General features: G+C 50.9%; 1 protein-coding gene across 1 annotated transcript in view; it reads right to left on the bottom strand.

Moving 5' to 3' along the window:
• Positions 1 to 2903: 2903 nt before the first annotated feature.
• Positions 2904 to 23337, bottom strand: part of KIAA1210 (KIAA1210 ortholog) — a 66385-nt gene continuing 45951 nt past the window's right edge. Inside the window, 7 exon segments of the mRNA XM_044911932.1 lie at positions 2904 to 3110; positions 3950 to 3952; positions 5068 to 5211; positions 6630 to 6788; positions 7769 to 12085; positions 14103 to 14211; positions 17003 to 17206. Coding sequence (XP_044767867.1) covers positions 2938 to 3110; positions 3950 to 3952; positions 5068 to 5211; positions 6630 to 6788; positions 7769 to 12085; positions 14103 to 14211; positions 17003 to 17206 — 5109 coding nt within the window. The 3' untranslated portion in view covers positions 2904 to 2937.

Here is a 23337-nt window from a genome sequence, read left to right as displayed (position 1 = left end):
CCCCAGGCCTCAGGGGGAGGGGGTCGTGTGCCTGAAACAGGGGATGGGGCCTGGTCTAGGAGACGGGGTGGGGGGGTGGGGGGCAGCTCTTCCTACATCATCGGAGCAGGACTTAGAGGAGTCTGAGAATTCTAAATCCTTTCAGGTCATTATGAAGTCACATGTGTTGTGGAAGGAGATAAATCATTCAATAAAACATGCTGATTTAAACATTTCAAATATATAGCTAGATGGTATGTGGATCCCCAACTGAACTCTTTTTCTGACCCCTGCAAATGTTACAAATGTTACAGGAAGTCCAGGTTCAATATCTGGTCTATCACCCCTTTCCCCTCTTCGCCCCAGGTTACACTTTGTTACCTGTGCATAGTGGGGCCCCTTGCTTCTGAAAGTACTTGTTCTAATAGCCCACCTTGCTGGAAGACTTGGATCTAGTCCCTAGCCCAGGCTGGAATACAACCACCAACCACCTCACCCCCCTCTACTCATCCCCCAACTGCAGTGCCCTCCCCTCCCACTGGTCCCTTTCTTTGCTCTCCAAGTGTTTATACACAACACTTCTCTTCGATACCACTTCTTCCCCATACAAATACCCACCTGCAGGCCGTCAGCTTGGTCAGGTGCACCTGTGTGTAGGCCCTTTGTCCTCTGCACAATCTCTTTTTTTTAATTATCTTTTTTACTATTATGTTCAATTAGCCAGCATATAGTACATCACTAGTTTTTGATGTAGTGTTCAGTGATTCATTAGTTGCGTATGACACCCAGTGCTCATCACCACACGTGCCCTCCTTAATGCCCATCACCCGGTTACCCCATCCCTCCACCCCCCTCCCCTCTGAAACCCTCAGTTTGGTTCCCCGAGTCCAGAGTCTCTCATGGTTTGTCTCCCTCACTGATTTCTTCGCCTTCAGTTTTCCCTCCCTTCCCCTGTGGTCCTCCGCGCTATTCTTTATGTTCCACATATGAGCGAAACCATATCATTGTCTTTCTCGGCTTGACTCATTTCACTCAGCATAATCCCCCCAAGTTCCATCCATGTTGATGCAAATGGTGGGTATTCATCTCTTAACTTCTTGCTTCTCTGACAACCCTCAGGTCCGAGTTATCAATATCTTATTAGACTTCCCTCCCCATGTGACAAAGACAGACTGCAGAACAAGCTTTATTGAATTTATTTGCGTTGCATACATATAATAAAAATCGAGAATGCTAAAAGAAGCCGAAAACTTGTCAGAATGTGCATCTAGGCATTAAAAAAACTTAATCTCTTTACTTAAAAACAGAGTTTTGTTAACTATGGAAAAGAAATTATTAACGGAGAGCTCTCAGAGTGAGAAAAAACTAATAGTGGTCCACCCTAAAGAAAGGGGGTAGGGACTAATTACCAGGGTCACCTGGGTCAAGGGCAGCTACCTAAATAAACTGTTCACTATGGAAGTACAAAGGAAATCAAACTCAATCAATCAAGAACCTAGCATTATCAGAATGGTAAAGAATACAGTATCAGGAAAAATAGATGTTTCATAAAGAAAATGCAAAATCCAGCGTATGATTGTAGAATGTCACGTTATACCATCATCATCAAGACCAAGCACCAAGGACTTAAATTAGCTCTGGCACCTCACCGCCTCTATGAATTTTTTTTTGCACGAGGCAGCACCCCACTCAGAATATAAAGGCACGGTTAGATGTTGAGGCTTACATTCCTGTGTTAACAAAGCAGCTCCGTGGTGACAGAGGCAGACACAGTGAGAGGGACGGCGAGAAGATACTTCTGGGTCTCCTAAGAAAATGAGCTAGGTACTGTCCAGACATCCAAGGGGAGCTCTCCCTTGGTGTTTGGTGTGTTTGGGAGATGGCATAGAAGGAAAGGACTTGGGGGAGTGGCTCATTGGGGATGGGGTGTGCAGGGAGCTATCCAGTCTAGTGACTTTTGAGGTGTGTGCCTCCAGGAATGAGGGCAGGGAGAAGCTATGCTGGTTTGATCGCCTAAGGCTTCCGGTTTGCAAAAAGTTAATTGTTCTATGGCTTTGGGGTTGTGGTCTTGCTTTGGGCTAAAATTGTGGGAAACAGAGGCTGCTGAGGGGAAGAGACTAGAAACTGGCCTACAGGGAGGTTTCTGCCTTAAAGCGAGAGCCAGGGAAAAGCGCTCTCCAGGAGCCCAGAGTCTTAAGTGCTTAAAGAGCAGGATATATATGGCATTCAGTACATTTCTCAGCAACTAGAGAGTCCCAGTGCCATTGGGACAAGAGCTCAAACACTGATGAACTAGCCATCTAGGGGAGCACGATGATCCCCAAGAAATGTTCTGCCTCCTAGGGAGGTGCTCGCTGCTGTCAGACTGGCGATGTGGAGCATGCGCAGAGAGAGAGCTTTGTATGTTGCAGGCATTGGGGGCGGGGGGGGGGGCAGGGATACAAGGGCGGTGTCTCAAAGGGCAAGGGCTAACTGGAGGACTGGCTATGCGAAGCTTTTCTTGGAGACCCAGAATTTTCACTTCCATCACCTCTTCTCAGGGCCTTTGTGAAGCTTGCAGCAGCAACCAAAGAACTGAAGCATTTAACCAGGCTCATGAAACCTGAAAGCCAACCCCTGGGCCAAGTCACCTGGCCATTCCCATCCGAATGAATTTATTTGAACAAGGGAAATGACCACCACCTCGTAGGCAGTTAAGGATTTCCCAGTTCTATAGCAGTGCAAACATTCCACATTGTCTTTAGAGAGGAGATGCTGGGTTTTCAGATGTTGGTAGTGACTGTACGGAAATTAGGCATTCGTGGCATTTGTTACATTCAAATAATTAGTAGCTTTAATTCCGCCTTTAAGGCACTTTTGCTTAATAAAAAGTGGTTACAGTAAATAAATCGCTACATGGCATTAACGCAGCTATCGGCAATGATCATTTGCAATGCTGATGCCCCACCCAGGAGCTATTTATTGCATGATTTCGGCTATATGGCTCCAAGCTTTGGCTTTCTTCTTGGCCAGGGAGAACCAAACCGGCTCTTCCAGTTCTGCCGGCTCATGGAGCACAGCTGGGACAGTTGAAGACTGCCTGGTTTCTTTGGCCACGGTGGGCACTTGAGCTGTCTTCCGATCTTCAAATCCTACGAGAACCACAGCAAATAACACACAAGCAGTAAGAAGCCCCAGAGACACTCAGGGATGTTTATGGGATACAGTAAAAGTTCTCCTCCTTTCAGGTTTCCTCGGGCTTTTAAAAGTCCCAAGCGTGGGCCTGCTACGGGTGGTCTCTCGAAGGGATAAAATCTACACAGCTATGGCCACAGGGGCCTGGGCATGGGAAGGCCCAAGAGAAGATACCGGCCAAGCTTTGGGTGGTTATTATTAGACTGTCTCACACTTTTGACTTGAGACCAGGGAGGAAACCCTACAATATGTTACCTATTCAGTTTTTTACATTTCAAATCAGGTAATGTTATTTCTGTTTTGCCGATCTGTGTCACGTGAAATGACTAATAAGGATTCAGGAGATCCACCCAGTACAAGTCTGTGCTAAAGAACACTGTACCCACTACTCTGACCAAGCAGGCGACTTCCCTATCCCTTAGTTCTACTCCTTCCTTCATCCTGCTTTATGGCTGATGGACTCAGTGACTTTACCTCAACCAGTGTGCGGGGTATGCATTAGAATCACCTAGGGCTCTCTCTCTCTCTCTTTTTATTTAAGCAATCAGACATTTATTTGGTCAATTAGAATTGCAATTCAGGAGACACAGATTTGAGGTAGAAGCCTGACTGCTGGTACACAGCTAGAGCTTTTTTTTTTTTTTTTTTTTTTTTTAAAGATTTTATGTATTTATTTGACAGAGAGAAAGAGCACAAGCAGGGGGAGCAGCAGGCAGAGGGAGCAGCAGGGAGCCCGAAGTGGGGCTCGATCCCAGAACCCTGGGACCATGACCCAAGCCGAAGGCAGACGCCCAACCAACTGAGCCACCCAGCCACCCAGCTAGAGCTCTTTTTAAAAATACCAGTGCCCAGGGGCACCTGCGTGGCTCAGTTGGTGAAGCATCTGACGCTTGACTTCAGCTCAGGTCCTGATCTCAGGGTCGTGCGATCGAGCCCCATATCAGGCTCTACGCTCAGAGCCTGCTTAAGATTCTCTCTCCCTCCCTCTGCCCCTCCCCTCCATCTCCAAAATAAATAAATAGATCTTTAAATAAAAACACCAATGCCCACACTATTTCCTGAACTAACAGAATGAGAATCTTTAGCAATGGAGCAGGGCCCTCTGTACTTTTGTAAATGTTTCAAAAGCTCGCCAGGTAATTCTAAGGCACAGAGCTGAGAACCATCTGACAGGAGTAGAGTACCCGTGAGATTATTAATAGCTATCAGCAGGTCAGGTGCCACGATTTCGTGGCCAGACCGTGGCTTCCTAAGTTCCTAGTCTAATTTCTTCATGAAGGGGACAAAGGGAGAGGACAAAGATGATTCAGTGCAAACCCACCCTCCCCTCCCCCTGCTCCTGCTGAAAAGAAAATCCCTCTGGCACATACCTCTACTGTTGAGACCACATTCTATTCTATCACAGCCCGGTGTTCGCTCGGCTTTCAACATCTCCCCACCTCCCACGCCCTGCTCAGAAGGTGGAGAAGCAAGCCTTTGAAATAGTGAAAAGAAACAATTCGACACCACTGGACCTGTACAGTGGATTTTTTAAAGTGTCCCTGGGACTGTAGAAGGTGAGAAAGTACTGCTTTGCTATGAGCTGGAAAGGAGCTCGGTGCTCTCCTCTGGACTCGCAGTCACGGGGACATTTTAGTGAGTGATCACAACTCTGTGCCTATAACAGCTTCCTCGACAAGGCAGAAAACTGGGAGGCCCTTGGGAAGTCACACACTGGACTCAGAGTGGTCCTCACAATTGAATTTTCCTGAAACAAGCTAATATCTGTACCTAATGGAAGAGCCACGTGAAGCATGAGGCTGATGTGGGGCGGAGGAGGGGGTGGGGAAAGACATGTGTTGCCTGAGATGGAAACAGCAAAAGTTTCCCAATATGCTGCCAGGACTTTGCGGGGGTGGGGGGGGCTGTTTTTACCTGCTTTGGTAGACTTAGGTAGCTTCTTCTGTGCCATCTTCTCTGGTTTATTGACATCGGAAGTAAAAGTCTTTCTGGGTTGGTTTTCACTTGCAAGGCCTGCTCCCTTTAATACAAAAATGAAAACAAAAAGCTTGTTAAGTCCTGACGTGGAGAAGAGTGAATTACTTATTCAGAAAACCACAAGGGGCAAGCCCTGTCCTGGCTATTAGAGTTCCACATTAGTCAAAAGGAAAGAGAGAGAGAGAGGGAAGGAAATAGCACTGAGAGGAACTTGGCTCAGAATTTAGGTTCACAAAACCTCAGCTGGTTCAAGTTTATCACCTTTGAGATCTGGAAGAAAAGGCCATCAAATCATACAAATAGTGTAAACAGGTTAACATAATTATTTAACCTGAGAACAACCTTTTCCCTAATGCACTACCAACACTTAAAAACAAGCTACCAGAATGTGGGGGTTACGAACAAATCTTATCAAGGAATTGAAGTGAGTTCCACAGGATCTCACTTAGCAAAACTGTTGACCTCTGACTTGCACTCCTTCCACCAGAAAGAGACGTAGCTACAGGTCCTTCCAGAATTGTACAGTTTAAGCTTTTCAAATGCACCTCGCCACAACTGGTCTAAATTACTGAGTTTATATACCCTGGTGCATTTGCCCCTGATGAAAGCTTTAACAAGGTGCACTTTGCCCCTGTATCTCCTGCTCCCATAAAAATACTAATGATGAAAATGAAAAAACAAGTAGAGTTAAGCAGATCCTAATGTGATCCCTCGACAGTTACAGTAAGCAGCCAACAATACAGACACTTAGACATATCTCTTGGTATGTAAGTGTGATATGCTTTCTTAGGTCAGTGTTCTGTGGTTTTGACAAGAGGGGCTCTCATTCCAGCACCTCCGAAGACATCGCAAATGGGACGTTGAAAGCAAGACACCATCCCGTCATCCCTGATCCACAGGTGGGACCGTTAGTCTAGTTCATCACGTAACTTGGCTTCTCACCTGTAGGCAGGGGCCACACCAAAACCAACCAATATGCAAAGCCCCAAATATCAAGCATTACCTTTATAAGGTCAATCGTTATGGATGATATGAACAGGTGCCCAGAGATGAGATGTCAAATGAAAAATAGTATGTATAGTTTGATTCCCTTTATATCTTCTTCAATACATACATATATTTGTAGGCATAAAACGCCTGTAAGGATAGTTACTCAATTCTCACCCCAGTGGTTACCTTTGGGGGTTTTTTCTATAACTTATTCCTCACTGCTCAACCGATTTCATGGAATCCTGCTCTAGAATATTCAGGACAGGGTTTGATTTACGGAACCTTCTCCTACTCATTACTTTCCACAAACCCTTTCAGAGCATAAAGCCGGGCACGTTATTGTCTGAGTACCAGGCACGACTCTTCCCCCAAAGAGTCCCCCTGCCTTGACTAGTGCACCCAAAGAGGTGGGGAGCTGCAGGCTTGGCAGAGTTCCCGACGCAAGCTTAGTCAACCAACTCTAGTGACCTTCTGGAGGGTTTTGTGGGCTGCCGCAGGTTCTCCCCAACGTCTAGGCTCTTTGGCCTCAGGCTTGGCTCCAGCTTTGTTCTTGGTTTTTGCCTCTTTCTTAGGAATGTGGGCCTGGGAGCTCGTCTGCCTCTGCTTTACCATGGTTATCCAAGCTGGCTCTGAGGCGGCGTAATCTGACTGTCGACCAAGAGCCTTTCCTGAGAAAGGAAGGAGAGTGGTTAGAACTGAAGTGAGGCAGGCAGGGTCTCGAGCCAGGCTGGGGCCTACCCACACTAATGTACCAGATGGCATCCTTGTTAATTGCCAGATGAAAATGAACAGAGATCCCATCGAAAAGGGCCCCCTTCTTTGATGCCATCCCCACAACCCGGCAAGGCAAGAGCTCCTTGCGTAGATCAGAATTTGCGTACCATCCTCTTACTGGTCCCTCGGCCTCCCTCGTCCATCCCTCTTCGTATCCCCAAATCAGGGTAGGACCAGGGTGACCAGGTGGGCTGGGAAAACTCCCGGGAGGCCAGAGGCTCAGGCTACTGATGGCATTCCTTGAAGTCCAAGGAGTATCTTATATCGACACTACATATTCCCTCGTGCAAGTGCGTGGTTACACGGGTGTGGTTCTAGGCGTGAAGACCAGGGTTGGTCAGGGTGAAGGTACAAAGGCTTTGAGAGAGATCGGTGCTCAAAAGATCACCTAGCTCTGGATTCTTAGACATTTCAGGTGTGGGAAGCAGCTTTGGAAGTATAAGCATTTACAGTAAATTAGGATTTCAAGCTGTGAGTCTGAATGTAGTGCTCTACTAATGAGCTGGCTTTTAAAACCCACATGATGTCGTGGGAGGAGGGTGGGGAGCATATGTGTCGAAGTATTTTGAGAAAGGTATAAAATTCCATCCAAAGGGAAGGTGCGCAAAAGGAATAGGCAGATGGTCGTGTGTCCATCACAGAATGTGGACGGATGGATGTCCCTGGGACAGGGAAGACTCAAAATTAACCATCTCCAGATCCATTAAGCCAGAATGGGGCATCATCCTGCTCCTAAAATCCACAAGCCAGCCCTATCAAAGCAACAACTCAGCAGGCTAGGCTGGAGCAGACTTCCTGCCCCATTCAAGACTTTGATTTCTAGTTCTTCCCTCCACTTGGTACCTCCTTGCCCTCTGGAAAGAGGAAGTCTCACCTGGGACCTTGTAAACAGGTTGCTTCTTGGCCATGCTTTCGGATTTGGGCCTGCTCCGTTGCTTCTCCGCCACGTCAGATGCTGTGCCGGGGTTCTCTGCGCTGCCCAGGAGCCCCTGGGAAAAGCTTCTTCTGATTCGATGTTCTTTACATGTGGAAGATGAAACCGGGCCCAAGGAGAGCGAAGAAAGCTCGGTAAGGTCATCTTGTTTCTCACTCTTGTGCTTCTTCAAGGAAGGGACTTTTCTCAGGCGAACTCCAAAAAGGGTTTCAACACCAGACCCACTGGTGGATTCGTCTGCATGGATGTTACTTTGATGGCCACTCTCGAGACCTTCCCCCTTGGAGTAAGTGCCCCCAGCAGTGGATGCCTGCCTGGTAGGAGCCATGCTGAGCTTCATGGGTTTGGTAGCGGGAGGCAGGCTATTCTTAATGAGGTCTTCAGGGCCTTGGCGATGTTTCTTGGTCTTGCTTAGAGAAGCCGGGCCTCTTAGTGGGGCCCGGCTGGTGGGGCGGCTCTCAGAGAGGGGGCCCTCAGCGGCAGCCCTCACGGAACCCGGCCGGACCTGGGGCGGACATTCGGGCTCGGCCGGTGCCTGGGGAGTGTGTCCAGGCTGCGGAGGCCAGCACTCCTCAGACCTGCTCCAACCTGCAGGGGCACTGGCGGGGCCTGGGGAGAAAAGCTGGGGCTGCAATTCGGCCCCCTCCTTGGCCTGGGGAAGGCCTCTGGAAGGCAGCCATTCTTCAGAGCGCTTCTGTATTTCAGGAGAGCCCTGAGAGAGCAGGGAGGAGACTTGCCCGGACGCGAGCTTCGTGAAGCTCGCCGGTGCCCAGGACAGCTGTCCCGGGGGCAGCGGCTCCTTGGAACTGCTCCGCTTGGGCTTCGCGGGGGCACTCTCTGAATGTGGGAGAACTGCTCTGGGGCCTTCAGGGCCCCCCGGGGGCTGTAAAGGGCGTGCTGTCGGCAGCAGCTTCGACGAGATGCCTCCCTCGGTACTGGCATCCTTTGGGCCCGAGAAAGCTGGGTACTGGACTTTAGACCTCAACGGAGCTTTGGAAAGTTGATTCGCAGATGGAGGACCGGCAGGGCTCTCGGAAAAGACTTGTTCTGCCATAAACTTCACAAACGACTGGGAAGGATGCCTGGGCACCGGCGGTTTCTTAGCCGAGCCTCCTTTGGCAGCGGTATTCTCTAGACGGGAGGACATCTCCTGAACCTTGGACCTGGATGAGACCTGGGTAGGATACGTGGAAGGCACTGGCTTCCCAGACACGGCCACCTCGGCAGGAGCGCTCTCACAGCTGGACGACACTTGCTGCCCTTTGCATCTCCCAGGGGACTGGGAAGGCTGCCTGGAAGGCAGCGGCTCTGCAGAAGCACCCCCCTGGGTGGCAGCCCTTTCTGGAGCTGCGGAGGCCGGGGGCTTGACCACTGCTGCGCTCAGGGCCTGAGAAGACCTTCGGAGAGAGTGCCGCTGCTCCATAGTCATGATCCTCAGGGCCTCGGCGCCCTCTAGAGCCTCGGAGACGGGCTGCTTGGCTTTTGTGTTCCCCCGGGACTGGAAAGCGCATCTGGGAGGCTTCGGCGCGGCGGCGGCGGCGGCGGCGGCGGGAGCGCCCGGGGCCGGAGGAGCGTCCCATCCTGGAGGAGCGCTCGCCGACCGCCGGGAGGCTGCTCGCTCCCCTCCCTGCCTCCTCGGGTTCTGAGAAGGCTTTCTGGGAGGCAGCGGGGGCAGCGGAGGCGGCGGGGGCGGCGGGGGCGGCGGGGGCAGCGGCTCCAGAGAAATGCCCCACTCCAGAGCAGCGCTCTGGGCACTCACAGAGCCCTCGCGCTCGCCTGAGGAGCTCAGCCAGGACTCGTAGACGCTTCTGGGGGACGCCGGGCCCGGCGCCAGGGCGGGGCCGAGGGCGGGGCCGAGGGCGGGACCCAGGGCGGGACCCAGGGCGGTGGCAGCCGAAGCGCCCACCGCGGCCAGCGGGCGGGGCTGCGGCTGGACTTTCGGCCTCACCGAGGGCTGGGAGGGGCCTCTGGGCGGTGGCTCCACGGACGGGCCCTCCCCGACAGCCGTCTCGGATGCTTGCGGGGCCTTAGGATTTGTCAAGGACGCAGCAGAATCTGGGGGGAGCGGCAGCTCCGCTGAAATGACCTTCTCCGCGGCGGCGCCCTCCGGACCCGAGGACACATTCGGTTCCACTCCGGGCTTCATCGAGGCCTGGGCAAGCACTTTGAGAGGCAGCGGCTCCGCAGAAGCTGCCGGGCTTTCGGGACTGGCAGAGGCCGGTGGTGGGACCAGAGGGCGCGTCGGGAGCTGAGCATGATATCCCGGCAGCGGCGGCGGCTGCCCAGGGACGTTCTTTTCGACCACAGCGCCTTCGGCACCCAGGCACCCTTGCTGCTCAATGACGGGTCTCACGACCGCCTGGTGGGGCGGCGGCAGCTCCACCGAAATGCTCCCCTCCACAGCCGGGGACTCGGGGTCCTCCCGGGTCGCCTGCTCGGCGATGGGGTCCAGCGGCGGCCGAGAATGCGGTCTCGGGGGCGGCGGCGGCAGCGGCGGCAGCAGCAGCAGCAGGTCCACGGAAGTCACCCCGACGGCGGCAGCCATTTCTGGACCTTTGCAGACGGCTTGCTCAGGCCGAGGCCTCAGCAGGCGCTTAGACGAGATTCTGGGCGGCGGCGGCGGCTCCAGAGCAATGGCCCACCGCACGGCGGGGCCCGCGGGGCCCGCGGGGCCCTGCTGCTCGGCCTGAGGGCTCTGCCAGGACTGGACGGGCTGCCGGGCGGGCGCCGGCTCCGCGGGGCTGCTCCGGGGAGGGCCCGGGGGCCTCGCCGACCCCGAGGACGCTTGCTGCTGAAGAATCGGCCTCGAAAAGGCCAGAGCGAGCCGCCCCACGGACACCCCCCACTCCTCGGGGAGGTGCTTCGCAGCCGAGGCGCCGTGCTGTTGGTCTGCGGGCTGCCCGGAGACCTGGGAAGGGGGCCTGGGAGGCACGTCCTCCTCGGAGCTGGTCCAGGCGCCCTCACTGTTGTGCTTCTTCTCCACGTGACCGTGGGGGTCTGTGCGGCCTTTGTCCTCGGGCCCCTGCAAGGCCTGCGCGGCACAGGTGGGCGTCAGCCGCTCGTCAGAACTGCCCGAGCCCCCAGAACTTTTTGAGCCTGTGGCCTCTTGGTCACCGTCAGGCTTCCCCAAGGCCTGGGAGGGATGTGTGGGAGCCAGCAGCCGCTGCGCCCCGCTCTCCTCCGCCGACGCACTCGGGGGATCCGAGGACGCTGCTCCCGCCGCCGGCTTCCGGAAGGCCCGCGGAGAGTAGCTCGCAGCCAGCTGCAGCTCAGGGCCGCTCGCTCGCGCGGCCGAGCTTTGCGACTCGGTGAAGACTTGTCGCTCATCGGCAGGCTTCCCCAGGGACTGGAAAGAAGGCCTGGGAAGCAGCTGCTGCCCCGAACCGCTCTCCTCCTCGGAAGCACCCTCTGGATCCGAGGACGCTTCTTCAGCCGCCCAGGCGAGGCCTCTGGAAGGCAGCCTCTCCGCACACCTGCCTCCCTTGGCCAAAGCACTTGCCGGACCTGAAATGCTCGCGGCGAAGGCCGGGAGGACGTTTCCGGGAGACTTCTCTCTGCAGACAGCGGGGGTATCTTGCACTGACGCCATTTTCAAGTTGCTCGCTTGCACATCAAAGCTGAAAGCTTCTTCCCCTTCAGACTGCATCTGAGAAGGATCCGTGAACACTTGAGCCCCCATGGCCCCTGAGAAGAGGACATCGTCCGGGGTTGGAGAAGGGCCTTCCGCCGCGGATGAACGAGCAGCTCTGGCTTCTGGCCGCTGGCCTCCGGAGGCCCCATCTTCGTGGCACGGCGACGGGCCACCGACCACGGACTGTGCCGTGTCTTCGGGTACAGCCTGGGACGCCGGGCCTTTTCCGGCGTCCACATCTGCCCCAGCCTTTCTCTTTCCCTTGCCATCTTGATCTGGAAGCAGCTCCTGAGGGGCAGCGCGTTCTGCCTGCGGAGTGGTGGGCGGCTCCCTGACTCGGCGCTCCAGAGACAGGTTCCAGAGAAGACACTCTGTGGCAGGCTTCTCGGCAGGCGGGGACCCAGCCCTCTCAGCTAGGCCAAGCCCTCGAATGGACTGCTTAAGGCTTCTTCCTGTGGGCGCACACTCACTCGATCCCGAAGCACTTGATCCTTTTTTGGGGAGATGTCTTCCGTGCGCCGCTGACAATGGGGAGCTCTGACTCCCCGCAGCGTCCGCTCCTGCAGCCTGGTCTGCTGTCTTATCAGAAATTTCAGTTCTCTTGCTCTGCTTCAGGCTTGAGACACCTGTACCCAACAGAAATAAGGAAAAGAAAAAAATATGCATGCCTCGAACTTCCTAAAATAAGAGGATTCTGCCCCGGAGCCCCGTGGGTACCTATTCACTACTGACTTCCTCGGTATAAGGAAGCAACTATTCAGAAGAGAGCTGGCGACTTGGTCACTATTAGCCTCTGCAGTTGGAAATGTTTAAATCCAAGTGTAATCCCAATTTTACAAACCGATTACAAGGTCGGCTCATTGACAGCAAATCAGTAGTCTGGTCCACCGTTAGCCGTGAGACACGTTAAAAGGCCGTTTTGGGGGGCGATTGGTGGCTCAGTCGTTAAGCGTCTGCCTCCGGCTCAGGTCATGATCCCAGGGTCCTGGGATGGAGCCCCGCATCGGGCTCCCTGCTCGGTGGGAAGCCTGCTTCTCCCTCTCTCACTCCCCCTGCTTGTGTTCCCTCTCTCGCTGTCGCGCTCTCTCTCTCTCTCTGTGTCAAATAAATAAATAAAAATCTTAAAAAAAAAAAAAAAAAAATGCTTGGCCGTTTTTGAACCTGTAACAACGATTGCCCTTTAGGAAACTGACTGGGGCCGGACAAAGGGGAATTTTACTTTCTAATTAGTATTTATATTTTTTACTTGATTCCATTTAATTTTCACATCATGTGCGGGCATTGTTTTACTTTTTAGAAAGGTGTCAACGGGGGGGTTATCTGGAAGGTAAGATTGTGGCCCCCTTTTCTTTTGCTTTTTACTCTCTTGTATTAAATGAATCTGATGTAATATACAAGCAAAGCGATTCTTGGAAAGCCTTAACAATGACATAAGTCCATACAGCCTTCAGGTCAAATGCAAGGCAGTGGTGACACAGAGTGCCCCTCTCCTCTCTAGTACTTTTGCTGAGGGACTCAGTTTGATCACCACCCCCCCCCCCGGGGGGGGGGGGAAGGATCGCTGCCTTCTCTGCCTCATCATCCAGTGCATCCCCGACCTCCATCTAGTGGTTTCCTATCCAGCGACAGGGCAATGGGCGTAGCTGGCTGTACTCCAAACTACTCCCATTTATGGAAAACCCAAGTATCTGCCCCCACGGACACCAGATCTGTTCTATCCTCTGTGTGTAAAAGGGACAGCTATTAAAAACAATAAGAGAAAAAGATTAAAAAGAAAAATTTAAATTTCATTTCGTTTTCTTCTGTGTGTGTGTGTGTGTGTGTGTGTGTGTATGTTTCGGGACAGTTTTGTGGTTTTGTGAGTTTCCATGGAAAAATGTGTTTAGGGATATCCTTTTTTTGAACCCACATGTGAAATCCTTTGTGGAAAAAAAAATATGAAATAACTGCTCAACTGTGGAACTGGAATTTTGTTTTATCAAGTATTGCTTGAAATTAGGTTGCCATCAGCTGGAACCAACATCCCCATGCACGCACACACACACACACACACACACACATACACACACCCAGATTTTCACCCCAGTGGTATTTGTGGTTTGGGGGATTTGGTAGGTGTTGGCTGCCAAGGACATGTGTCTACAGCTGCCCAAGCCCACTTCACCTGTGGATATGGGAACTGGTCTCACTGTTATCATAAGACCTTTTTCTCTCTACTGGAAGAGAAAAGCAACCTTAAAAAACTAGTTGTGAGCTAATTCTGTTATTATTGTCTGGTTCTGGTGTTCAGGGGACACTGAAGGGGGACTCATTGGCCACCCTCAGATATACCTTAGCCTTAGAGAGGATTAAACAAGCTTACAAACAAGCAAGAGCTACACACCTCTCTGGTTGGAAATTCATTTCGACAAAATAGCGATCCAGGCATAATCTTTTACCTTGATCCCACACACGTGGCAATGGTATGAGTCGGGCAGTTTAGATGGAGGAAGCTGGACCCCTTTGATATGCATCTTAAACTGAAAGCTCTCAGAGGGTACCAGGGACAGACAGCAGCCTAGGTAAATCATATTCTATAGCTCCTCTCACATAGCAATTAAGCCCATCATACATGTTTCTGAATGAGGGTGAGGATGTGCCAACCTGCACTGTCTTTTTTCAGCTTCTTTTTGTCAGCTTCTTTTGGTTTGGTTGTACTCTTCTCTTCTCCAGAAACCACTAGAAGGGTGGGCTCCTCTTGCTTTGCTTTCTCCTGAAAGACGGAAAAAAAGAGCTTCAGACGGAAAGTGCTTCTTCCCACCCACCCCTGAGTGGTTGCCGAAGGAGATGACATCAGGAAAAAAAAAAAAAAAAAAAAAGTCCTTGATCTCCAAAGGGCTCTGCTGGGAACATAACAATACCATTAACCACAGAAATGATTTCCAATGGCATTCATCCCCTTGCTGATCATTTTACCCACTGGAAGCGATCATTATTTTACCTGTTGGTAAAATTCCCTTTTCAGGGAATTTAGTGAAAGCATGAATTAGGTCTTTCCGGCTCCAAAGAAGAAAGAAGATTGGGGTTTTGCTGGGAAAGAAGAGAGAAGATGATGAAGGGTTCGGCCTTCACGCTGAAAGGGTTGGAATTGGTTTACTATAAACAAGGTTTACGGATGATTACGGGGCAGCTTTGGAAACGTCTGAGTGACGCTGCACCGAACAGCGGCCGGAAGCTGCTCTGTGTGAGCCTCTGTGACACGTGTCTGAAGACAAATGTCCTACTCGTTCCACTCCCACTCAAAGTGCCCGTGCAAACACACTCAGCGCAAAGGAATTCATTTTTGAGTGAATGAGGTGAGACCGGCCTGGGTTCAAATCTCTGCTCCAGCATTTACTCACCGTGTGAGCTTGGCCAGGTTGTTCTCTACATCTCTATGCCCACATCGATCTCTACATCTCTATGCCCACACCTCTAAATCAGGGGTGAGGGGGTACCTAAGAAACTCCAAAGCAAGGAGCAAGTGCCAGCAGCCTTTGTGTCAAACATGGTCCTGGGCCCTTTCATATTCACCCATGTGTCGAGAGAGTCACATGGAAGAAGAGGTCCTGACCTTCTGAGAGAGTGATGCCCAGGCCTTTTCTTCTTCTTCTTCTTTTTTTTTTTTTTTTTTTTTTAAAGATTATTATTTATTCATTTGAGACAGAGAGCTACAGAGAGAGAGACAGCATGAGCCAGGGGAGGGGCAGAGGGAGAGGGAGAAGCAGGCTACCCACGGAGCAGGGAGCCCGATGCGGGGCTCGATCCCAGGACCCTGAGATCATGACCTGAGCCGAAGGCAGACGCTTCACCGACTGAGCCACCCAGGCGCCCTGCCCAGGCCTTTTCTTAATTAGGCTATGCAGAAGGAAGAGAGTCAGAGGCTCATACTACCTTTCCCTTAGCCAACATTCCCCATCTCCCAGGTTCGTGGTGAGGCATCCAGGTGATAATGCATATATAGGGGTTAGTGCATAGTAATGGGTCACCTTCTGCTTGACAACCGACCAAGGCGATCCTCTCAGGGCCACCAGAGGGCCCCCTCCTGGACCTGCGGTCCTGCTGACTGTTCTTTCAACTCGTATTTTGTTCTTTCTTTTTTGTTTTTTTTTATAGAGAGAGAAAGAGAGCACACAGAGTAGGGGAGGGGCAGAGGGAGAGGGAGAGAACCCCAAGCAAACGCCCTGCTGAGCACAGAGCCCGATGCGGGGCTCAATTTCACGACCCCGAGATCTGAACGTGAGCCAAAATCAAGAGTCGGACGCCTAACCGACTGAGCCACCAAGGCGCCCCTTGTTGTCTTTTTAAAGCTAAACTGAGGTGTCTGAGCTCGATGCAACATGGTGGGGTGAAAAAAGTATGGGGTTGGAAGTCAAGACTGGGTTCTGGCCCCAGCTCTGCTACCATCAGGGTGTGTGACCTTAGGCAACTATTTGTGCTTTAATGTCCTTCCCTATAAAATGGTTGTAAGTCCTTCAAGAGGCCTGGGAATAAACTCCCATGTAATAAAATCTTTTAGTGTCTTCCAGCTCTGGCTACAACCCTTTACTTATAGCCCAGTGGCACTGAGGAATTGGGTGTTTGACCAAAGTGAAATCTTCCAGCTAACTGACACATCTTTTGAAACACCAACATCTTTTAGTAAATTAAAATTAAACACCAACGTCTTTTACCTTTTAGTAAAAATCTTTCCCAAAGGCATTACTTCCCTATCTTCTTAAACAGATATCAGGAAATATAGGTCAACTTTTCTTGATGGCTTGGATAAATAATGAACACGATCTATTACACTGGACCGTGATAGGGTGTGGCCCTGAGGGATTTACTGAGGTGGGCAAGGTTCTGGATCCCTCTACTAAATGGTCCCAGATCATTTCTGCCATCTTTCTCTGCTATCAGTGGTCACGTCTCTTTGTTGCCAGATCTCCCAGTCTGGTGGCCATGTTTTTAACATAACTGGCCTGCCTCAATGTAGCTCTGTCTGCTAGAAAATCACGTGACACAACTTTGGGATATCTATGAGACACTGAGAGATCTCTGGGGGTATTAATAGCTGAGTTCTGAATGCTTGGAGTTGCTGGAAGCCTGGCCTCCAAAGGAGTTGAACAGTGCTACAATTTGTAGCTCACGGGTCTTACCTGATTAATAATTAAAAGAAACCTGATCTGGGCCACGGTTGAATATCCTCTACAAAGAGGGCTGAGTGAATTCCCAGATGCCAAGCCAAGAAGCAGTTCCTGGGGTTTAGGTCACTGTTTCTGCTTTCTTCAGTCCCTTTTGTGTAAATTCCACGTGGATAGGATATCCCACCCACTAGATGCAAGTTTGCTCACCTCTCTTGGCAGGGGGTGGGGTGGGGGTGGTGGTGGTTGGTGTCAAGCTTGGGACAGTGCCCTTGACTTTACCATCCTTACTTAGGGCATAGATCCCTCAAACCATACCACTCCCCTAGGAGCAGTTTGTGAAGGTTGGAACTCATCTCTTATTACATGGGAGTTTATTCCCAGGCCTCTTGAAGGACTTACAGTGATTTGAGGGTTTTTCTTCTTCTTTTGTTTCCGGGGGTTTAAAGCCATCTTGTGCCGAGCAGCTGAGGAATCCAAACAGTCCTTGGTGGTGGCTGGGGTGTTGAAACTCATGGGCAGGTGAGTGCTGCCGGGAAAGGCAATCATGGCAAGAGTGGCCAAGGACTGTGAGCGGATGGGCCCAGGTGAGGGCTCAAAGGAGCTCTGAAGAGAGGGGGAGAAAAGGAATGGGTCAACTCCCTATGCTGTCACTGGTCCTGAAAGCTGGAAGCTTCTCTAGCTGAAGCACTCCTAAAGAAGCAATCCTTGGGACGCCTGGGTGGCTCAGTAGGTTAAGCGTGTGCCTTCGGCTCAGGTCGTGATCCCGGGGTCCTTGGGATGGAGCCCCGCATCGGGCTCTTCGCTCAGCGGGGAGTCTGCTTCTCCCTCTGCCTGCCGCTCTCCCTGCTTGTGCTCTCTCGCTCTCTGACAAATAAATAAATAAGAATGTTTTAAAAAATTAAGTGAAGAAGAAGTCCTTCATGAACTACTGTCCCTTGTCCTCCAGCAATACTGACCCTTCTGGTCAATAGGCTCCTTAGAGGCAAGGTGCATACTTCCGCTGGGTTCCTTGTAGGTGGAAACGAGAAAGAGGAAATTCAGGTTGCTCCCCTGCTTAGGAAGGATTCAGGGGCTCCCCTTTGCCCTCAGGACAGGAACCCAACCATTTAATGGAGTTTACAAGGATAGAGGATTGGCATTTTCTCTCGTCCCTTACCCCCTTTTAATTAAGAGGAGGGGTCCACTGGGGTGAGAGGCACAGTCTCGGTCAGAAGAGCCCGTCAGGGCTGTGGGGTTTCTCCACAGGAGAGCCGGGTGGAGGGGAGAAAGTCAGGCTGGAAGAGGGCTTGCCTGTAAGCTGCGTTTGCATGTGACGAGCCCTGGGTGTGATATGCAACCAAGGAGTTACTGAACTCTACATCTGCAGCTAATGATGTACTATATGTTGGCTAATTGAATTAAAAAAAAAAAAAAAAGCTGCATTTGCATAAACGGCACACTAACTTTATTTCCATTTACTGTTCAAGGTAGCCAGGCTGATGGGAGGACTCTGGGGACCTGGGTGCCCCACCCCCAAGGAGGTGGGGATGGAGCCTGTCACCTTGTCCTCATTGTGCCTGGCCTCCACCTCTCCCAACTATCTGGTCCCGGGGCTCCCAGCTCAGTTCCTCTGTGGGAGCTTCAAACCGGTCCCCTCTGGGCAGCTTGACATAGCATTCTCTACACCTCAAAGACACACGCCAGAGCACCTCCCACTCCTGGGAAGCTCCCAGTATTTGTGTCAGGAGAGCCCCTTTGAAGGCCAGGCGATGAGCCACCTCTCTCCTGGACACCAGTGGCGAAGGATACAGCTTAGCAGGTGGACAATCTCCCTCTCTGTTCACGCACTAGCTCTTTCCAAACTAGCTTTCCACAGCACCAGGGGCCGCGTCCGTACCTGCAGCTGTCACATCTCTCCATACCTCCCCGCCACTGTCCGGTGATAACCTTAGCTACTATCTTGCTTCCAAATACGGTCCTTTTAGGGCCTGTGATTCCAATGCCTGGTGCTAATGGGTCAGGCCAATGAGACATCCAGGTGACTGTTCTGTTTGTGATTCTAGGAAAAAGGGGAAGGAATGCTAGTTATCTTTGGTGGGGTCAGTCACGCAAAATTAGGAGTGGCCCCCACGCCTGTTCTAACTTCTTCATGCAACTCTCATCCGTGAATTTATAGAACACCTCTTCCGGGCACTGCATATTTGCTTGGGTTATCTGTAGGAATTGTTCATCTAATACTCAGTGTACAGAGTAAGGTCTCTTATTTTGTTCTTCTGAAACGTGCTCATGCTGCAGGGAGGTCTTGCGGTTCTGGTATTTGGGGACTAGGTGACAACGTCTATACTCCCGCTAACCTCACATGACCTGTCTCCCCGCGTTCTGCTCCAGGCACACTGCTGGTTTGCTGTACCTCAGACATTGCGTGCGTGCCCTTCCCTTGGGGCATCTGCACTTGCTGTTCCTTCTGCCGGGCATGCTCTTCCCCCATGTTCATCTGGCTGCCTCTCTCACTTCCTTCAGGTCTCCATACACAAGCCACCTTCTCGCTGACACCTTCCCTGGCTAACCCAGTCACAATTTCATCCCTCCACCCTGACACATCATCATCCCCTTCCCTGTGTTGTTTTCTTCCTCCTTGGCACTTTTTACCACTAATATCTTGTGTATTTTGCTTATTGATCTTGCTTACTGTCCATATCCCCCACGGCAACTATAAACTCCATGAAGAAGTGTTTTCATTTGTTTTATTTACTACAGCATCCCTAACACCTGTGTTACGAGCTGGTACATAGTAGTTGCTTGATAAATGTTTGCAGAACCGGTGAATTGATTATGTTAAAAATTTCCACCAGATGTTGCCTTTCTGAGAAATTGCCAGAGAAAGCTCCTCGGTTCTCTGTATCATCTTAGTTACTCTTTCTGAAACCTCACTAGCTCCACCCAAAGGTAAATGGAAAGAATCAAGGAGGTCTGTGGATCCAGAAACCCTAAAGGGGCCCCATGCAACTGGCTTTCTATGAAAACAAACTTGTGATGCCTAGACAACAAGCAAAGGCACAATGAATTTAAAAAATTGTTCACTTTGATTGGCATCCTAAACCTTGTAGTGTAAACGCTATAGACAAAAGTGCTGTTCAGTGAAAGTCGCTCTATAGCAAAACAAAGAAATCAGGCTCAGCAAAATTCTGGCAAATGGCAGACTGAGTGTGGGCAGGAGAGAGCTTAGCTGCTCCCAGCCACAGTCTAAGGCAAGAGTCCATCAAACTTAACAATAGCGACTAGTCTCCCCGTGCTTGATGGACTCTCGGTAAGGAATCTCTGGGTATCAGATCTCAACACAGACCCACAGCTATCTTCGAAAGGGGGCTAAAAATAAGAGAGCAAAGCCATCAAGCACTATCGCCGCATGAAACAGTCCTAAGGGGATCTCTGTTGTTGAGGTTAGAGTATGTCGTATGGGCATATAGTGTGTGTATAATTTACAATTTCCCTTAAACTCAGAAGTGAATTAAATAAACAGTTCATTAAATAAATGATTCAAATAAACCCTCTGGAACTCTGGGCAGTGTTTCTGAAAGTATGGTCTGGGATTCCCCCACACCCCCAGCATCCGAATCACCTGGAGTGTTGAAAAAAATATATTTTAAAGGACACACCAAGACCTGATGAATAAGACTATCAGGGGAGGGGCCTGACGATAGGCTCAACAGGCTCTCCAAGTGAGTCTTCCTGGTTGTGAATCATTCCTAACTCTCTGGTGTGACAAGAAAGGCTCTCATTTTCAAACAGAAGCACAGCAAAACCCGAAATAACCCCACCAGTTGCCTCAGAGCAGGCACCAGTAATATCTGGATTCCCTCTGGGAGGTGGGGCCCCTTCTTTGGGCCCTACCTTTTCCTTCAGCCATGTTGGTTAAGAGAAACCTAGAAAAGTTACCGCAGGAGCCAACCAGAGGATTTTATGAGCTACCCAGGAAAAGCAAGCCTAATCCCTTCCTGGCAGGTTTCTGAAAGAAAATCAAGTGAAGGAAATGGGGCTCCTTTCTCTACTTTTCCTTCCCCTCATGCAACCCCTTCCCTCCCTTCCTGCACTCTGAGAGCCAACACACCCTCTCGCTACCCAGTGTGCATATTATTAAGGAAGGACAAGATGTTTTCATTCCTTCTCCTGTGTTTTAGAGGGGAGTTAGCACAGACAGCTTCTGATTAACAGCTAGAGTTAAATGAGCTCCTTTTGCCTCAACATCCAGGAGCGGTGCCAGGCCTGGTGCCAACTAACCCAGAATCTTCCTGGGGAAGGAACCTGGGTCAGGCCTTGGGCCAGAGGAAGGGATCCTTCAGCACTGGTTGGTAGTGGTGCTGGATACCCCTTTGTGTTAGTTCAGATAAGGGCTGCTCTTTGGAAAATTAAAACACATTTTAGCTCCCCTCTTTCCCTTCTGTCAAGTTTCTAGACCCAGTGCAAAATAGTTCAGTCAATAATCCACCCTTTTGGTCATCTTTCTGATGGTTTCTTTGTCTGTTGTATGATGCTAGGGTCTCCCCCTTTTCTTTTAAGTCTTGATAAGAAACACTTGAGGGAGGCTAGAGAGCACTTTCGGTGATTCTTGGAACAAAGGAGGACCCCCACTGTTAACGTCTTAAATAAGGGCATGACCGGCCCAGATTTCATCAAGCGTTGGGCCCCAAAAGCTGTCACCCTGGGGCAAAGCTCCCTCTGAGCCTGCCAGGGAGGTTTTGACACTGGGACGTTGGAGAGCTGCGTTCTGTGTGAGCCATTCAGCCAAAGGCTCCAAACGCAAGTCGCCATAGAAAGTTCTGCAGAAGGAGGAGCAGCTCTTGATGGGAATGGTGGTCCTCAGCGGACGCTTCTCTACCAAGATGCACGGACACAGGGTAGGAGACCCGATATTGGCCATTAGGATTTTCATTTCCCGGGTGTGTCATTGGGCTTCTGTGCCCATTCCTGAGAATTCCCGTACAACTGCTGTTTCACTCGGAATCTCCGTTTCATAAGAGCTGTTGTGGCCGCCATTTTGCCAACCAGAAAGTTCTGGGAGGTGGACTTTCACATATTTCCCGCAGCGCCCCCCCCCCCCCCCCCGGCCATCTCTTCAAGTTCTTAACTAGTATGGAGAAGGAAGGACATGAACTTTGGAATTGAATAGGCCTGAATTTGAGGTCCTAGTCATGCCATTTATTAGCCATTTGACCTGGGACAAGTTACCTGGCCTCTTTGAGCCTCAGTTTCTATGTCTCTAAAACATAGCTCTGTGTCTCTAAAAGGGATAATAATAATATACAATTCAGTGTGCTGTTGTAAGGGTGGAATTCAACAATCCAGGGGAAGTGCCTTTCACAGAAGAAAGTCTCAGGAAGTGTGAGCAGCTGTTGCTGTCGTGGGTATTGGTTGTACAAACTGAGAGAGCTGCTGGGGTCCACATGGTTCGGTGAAGAGCCGTGTGACTTTAGGCAGGACTCCTGGGTTTGAATCCCAGCTCTGTCTCTGGTTGGCTCTGTAGCCTTGGCCAAGTCATTTCAGCTCTCTGGACCTGTTTGTTTTATTTTTTCCACCTAAAACAGGAATAATGCTATCTTCCCCATCTATCTTACAGAGTTCCTGAGACAATCAAATGCACCTCTACGTGCAAAATCACTTCGTAAGCTACAAATTTCTATGCAACAGTGGCGACGGGGGCATTATGCTCTCCTTTGCTGTATCGGAGAGCTAAAAATAATCCCGTGGGGCTTCAGAGACTGATTTGTAAATAATAATGGTGAATTATGGAGTAGGCCATCAGGAGTAAAGCAAGAGAGACATGACAAGGAGGCAGCCTTGCAGCCATCTAAGTGAGCTCTCCAGTAGCCAATACGATGGAATAACTGGCAACTGCTTAACCCCCACCATGTTCAATAACGACATTTATCCTGCAGTGGGACAAAAGGCCAGGTGTTTCATCAGCTCAAATTTTAAGCACCTAAGTAGCTGATACACCCCTTTCTCAAGAGTGAAAACCGACTGGGTTGCATATGCATGGCTTCTTTTCCACACAATTCTTTTTCCCCATGAAGAGCAATATTGAAGAAAAGTATTCTACCGACTCATAAGGGAATACAGATGAAGATGGGCCCGGTTGGGAAAGTGGGAGGGTCAGTCAGGGGAGTGCTAAGTAGGAGCATCCTCTGGTCCAAGGGTGGGCTAAAGATGGTCCGTGGGGTGGGTGAGTCAGGCCCTGCTAAGGCAGACTGCCTGCTGAGGGAGCCCTGGGCTTGCGTCTCTCTGTTGCGGTTAGAGCTGAGGTCGAGCGGAGAGTCACAGTGGCTCACGTCACATAGACTCTGCGGAGATACCTGTTCATCCTCATTGCCATTCTGGCCTGTGCTCAAAGAACAGAAGCCCCTGAACTGGGACAGAGGGCTGGGAGGCCCCCAGATGAAGATCACTCAGGGAAGAAACAGCAAGTTTTGCTAAACCAAAACTCAAACGGGAAAAGCAACTCAACTCTTCGCTCAGGGAAATGTGGAAGGAATAGGCGGAGACAGCAAGGCTTCCGGCAATCCTTCCTATCCTGCCCCCAGGAGTTTGAAGGAAAAAGCGAGCCTAGGGTAAAAGGTCTTCTGTGTCTTTTTAAAATTTTCTCTCGGGGCGCCTGGGTGGCTCAGTCGTTAAGTGTCTGCCTTTGGTTAGGGTCATGATCCTAGAGTTCTGGGATCGAGCCCCGCATCGAGCCCCGCATCGAGCCCCGCATCGAGCCC

This window comes from Neomonachus schauinslandi, chromosome X (assembly GCF_002201575.2).
Source record: "Neomonachus schauinslandi chromosome X, ASM220157v2, whole genome shotgun sequence".
Classification (NCBI taxonomy): Eukaryota; Metazoa; Chordata; class Mammalia; order Carnivora; family Phocidae; genus Neomonachus; species Neomonachus schauinslandi.
Note: the sequence above shows the minus strand (reverse complement) of the source record. Positions and strands in the feature narration are given on the sequence as shown.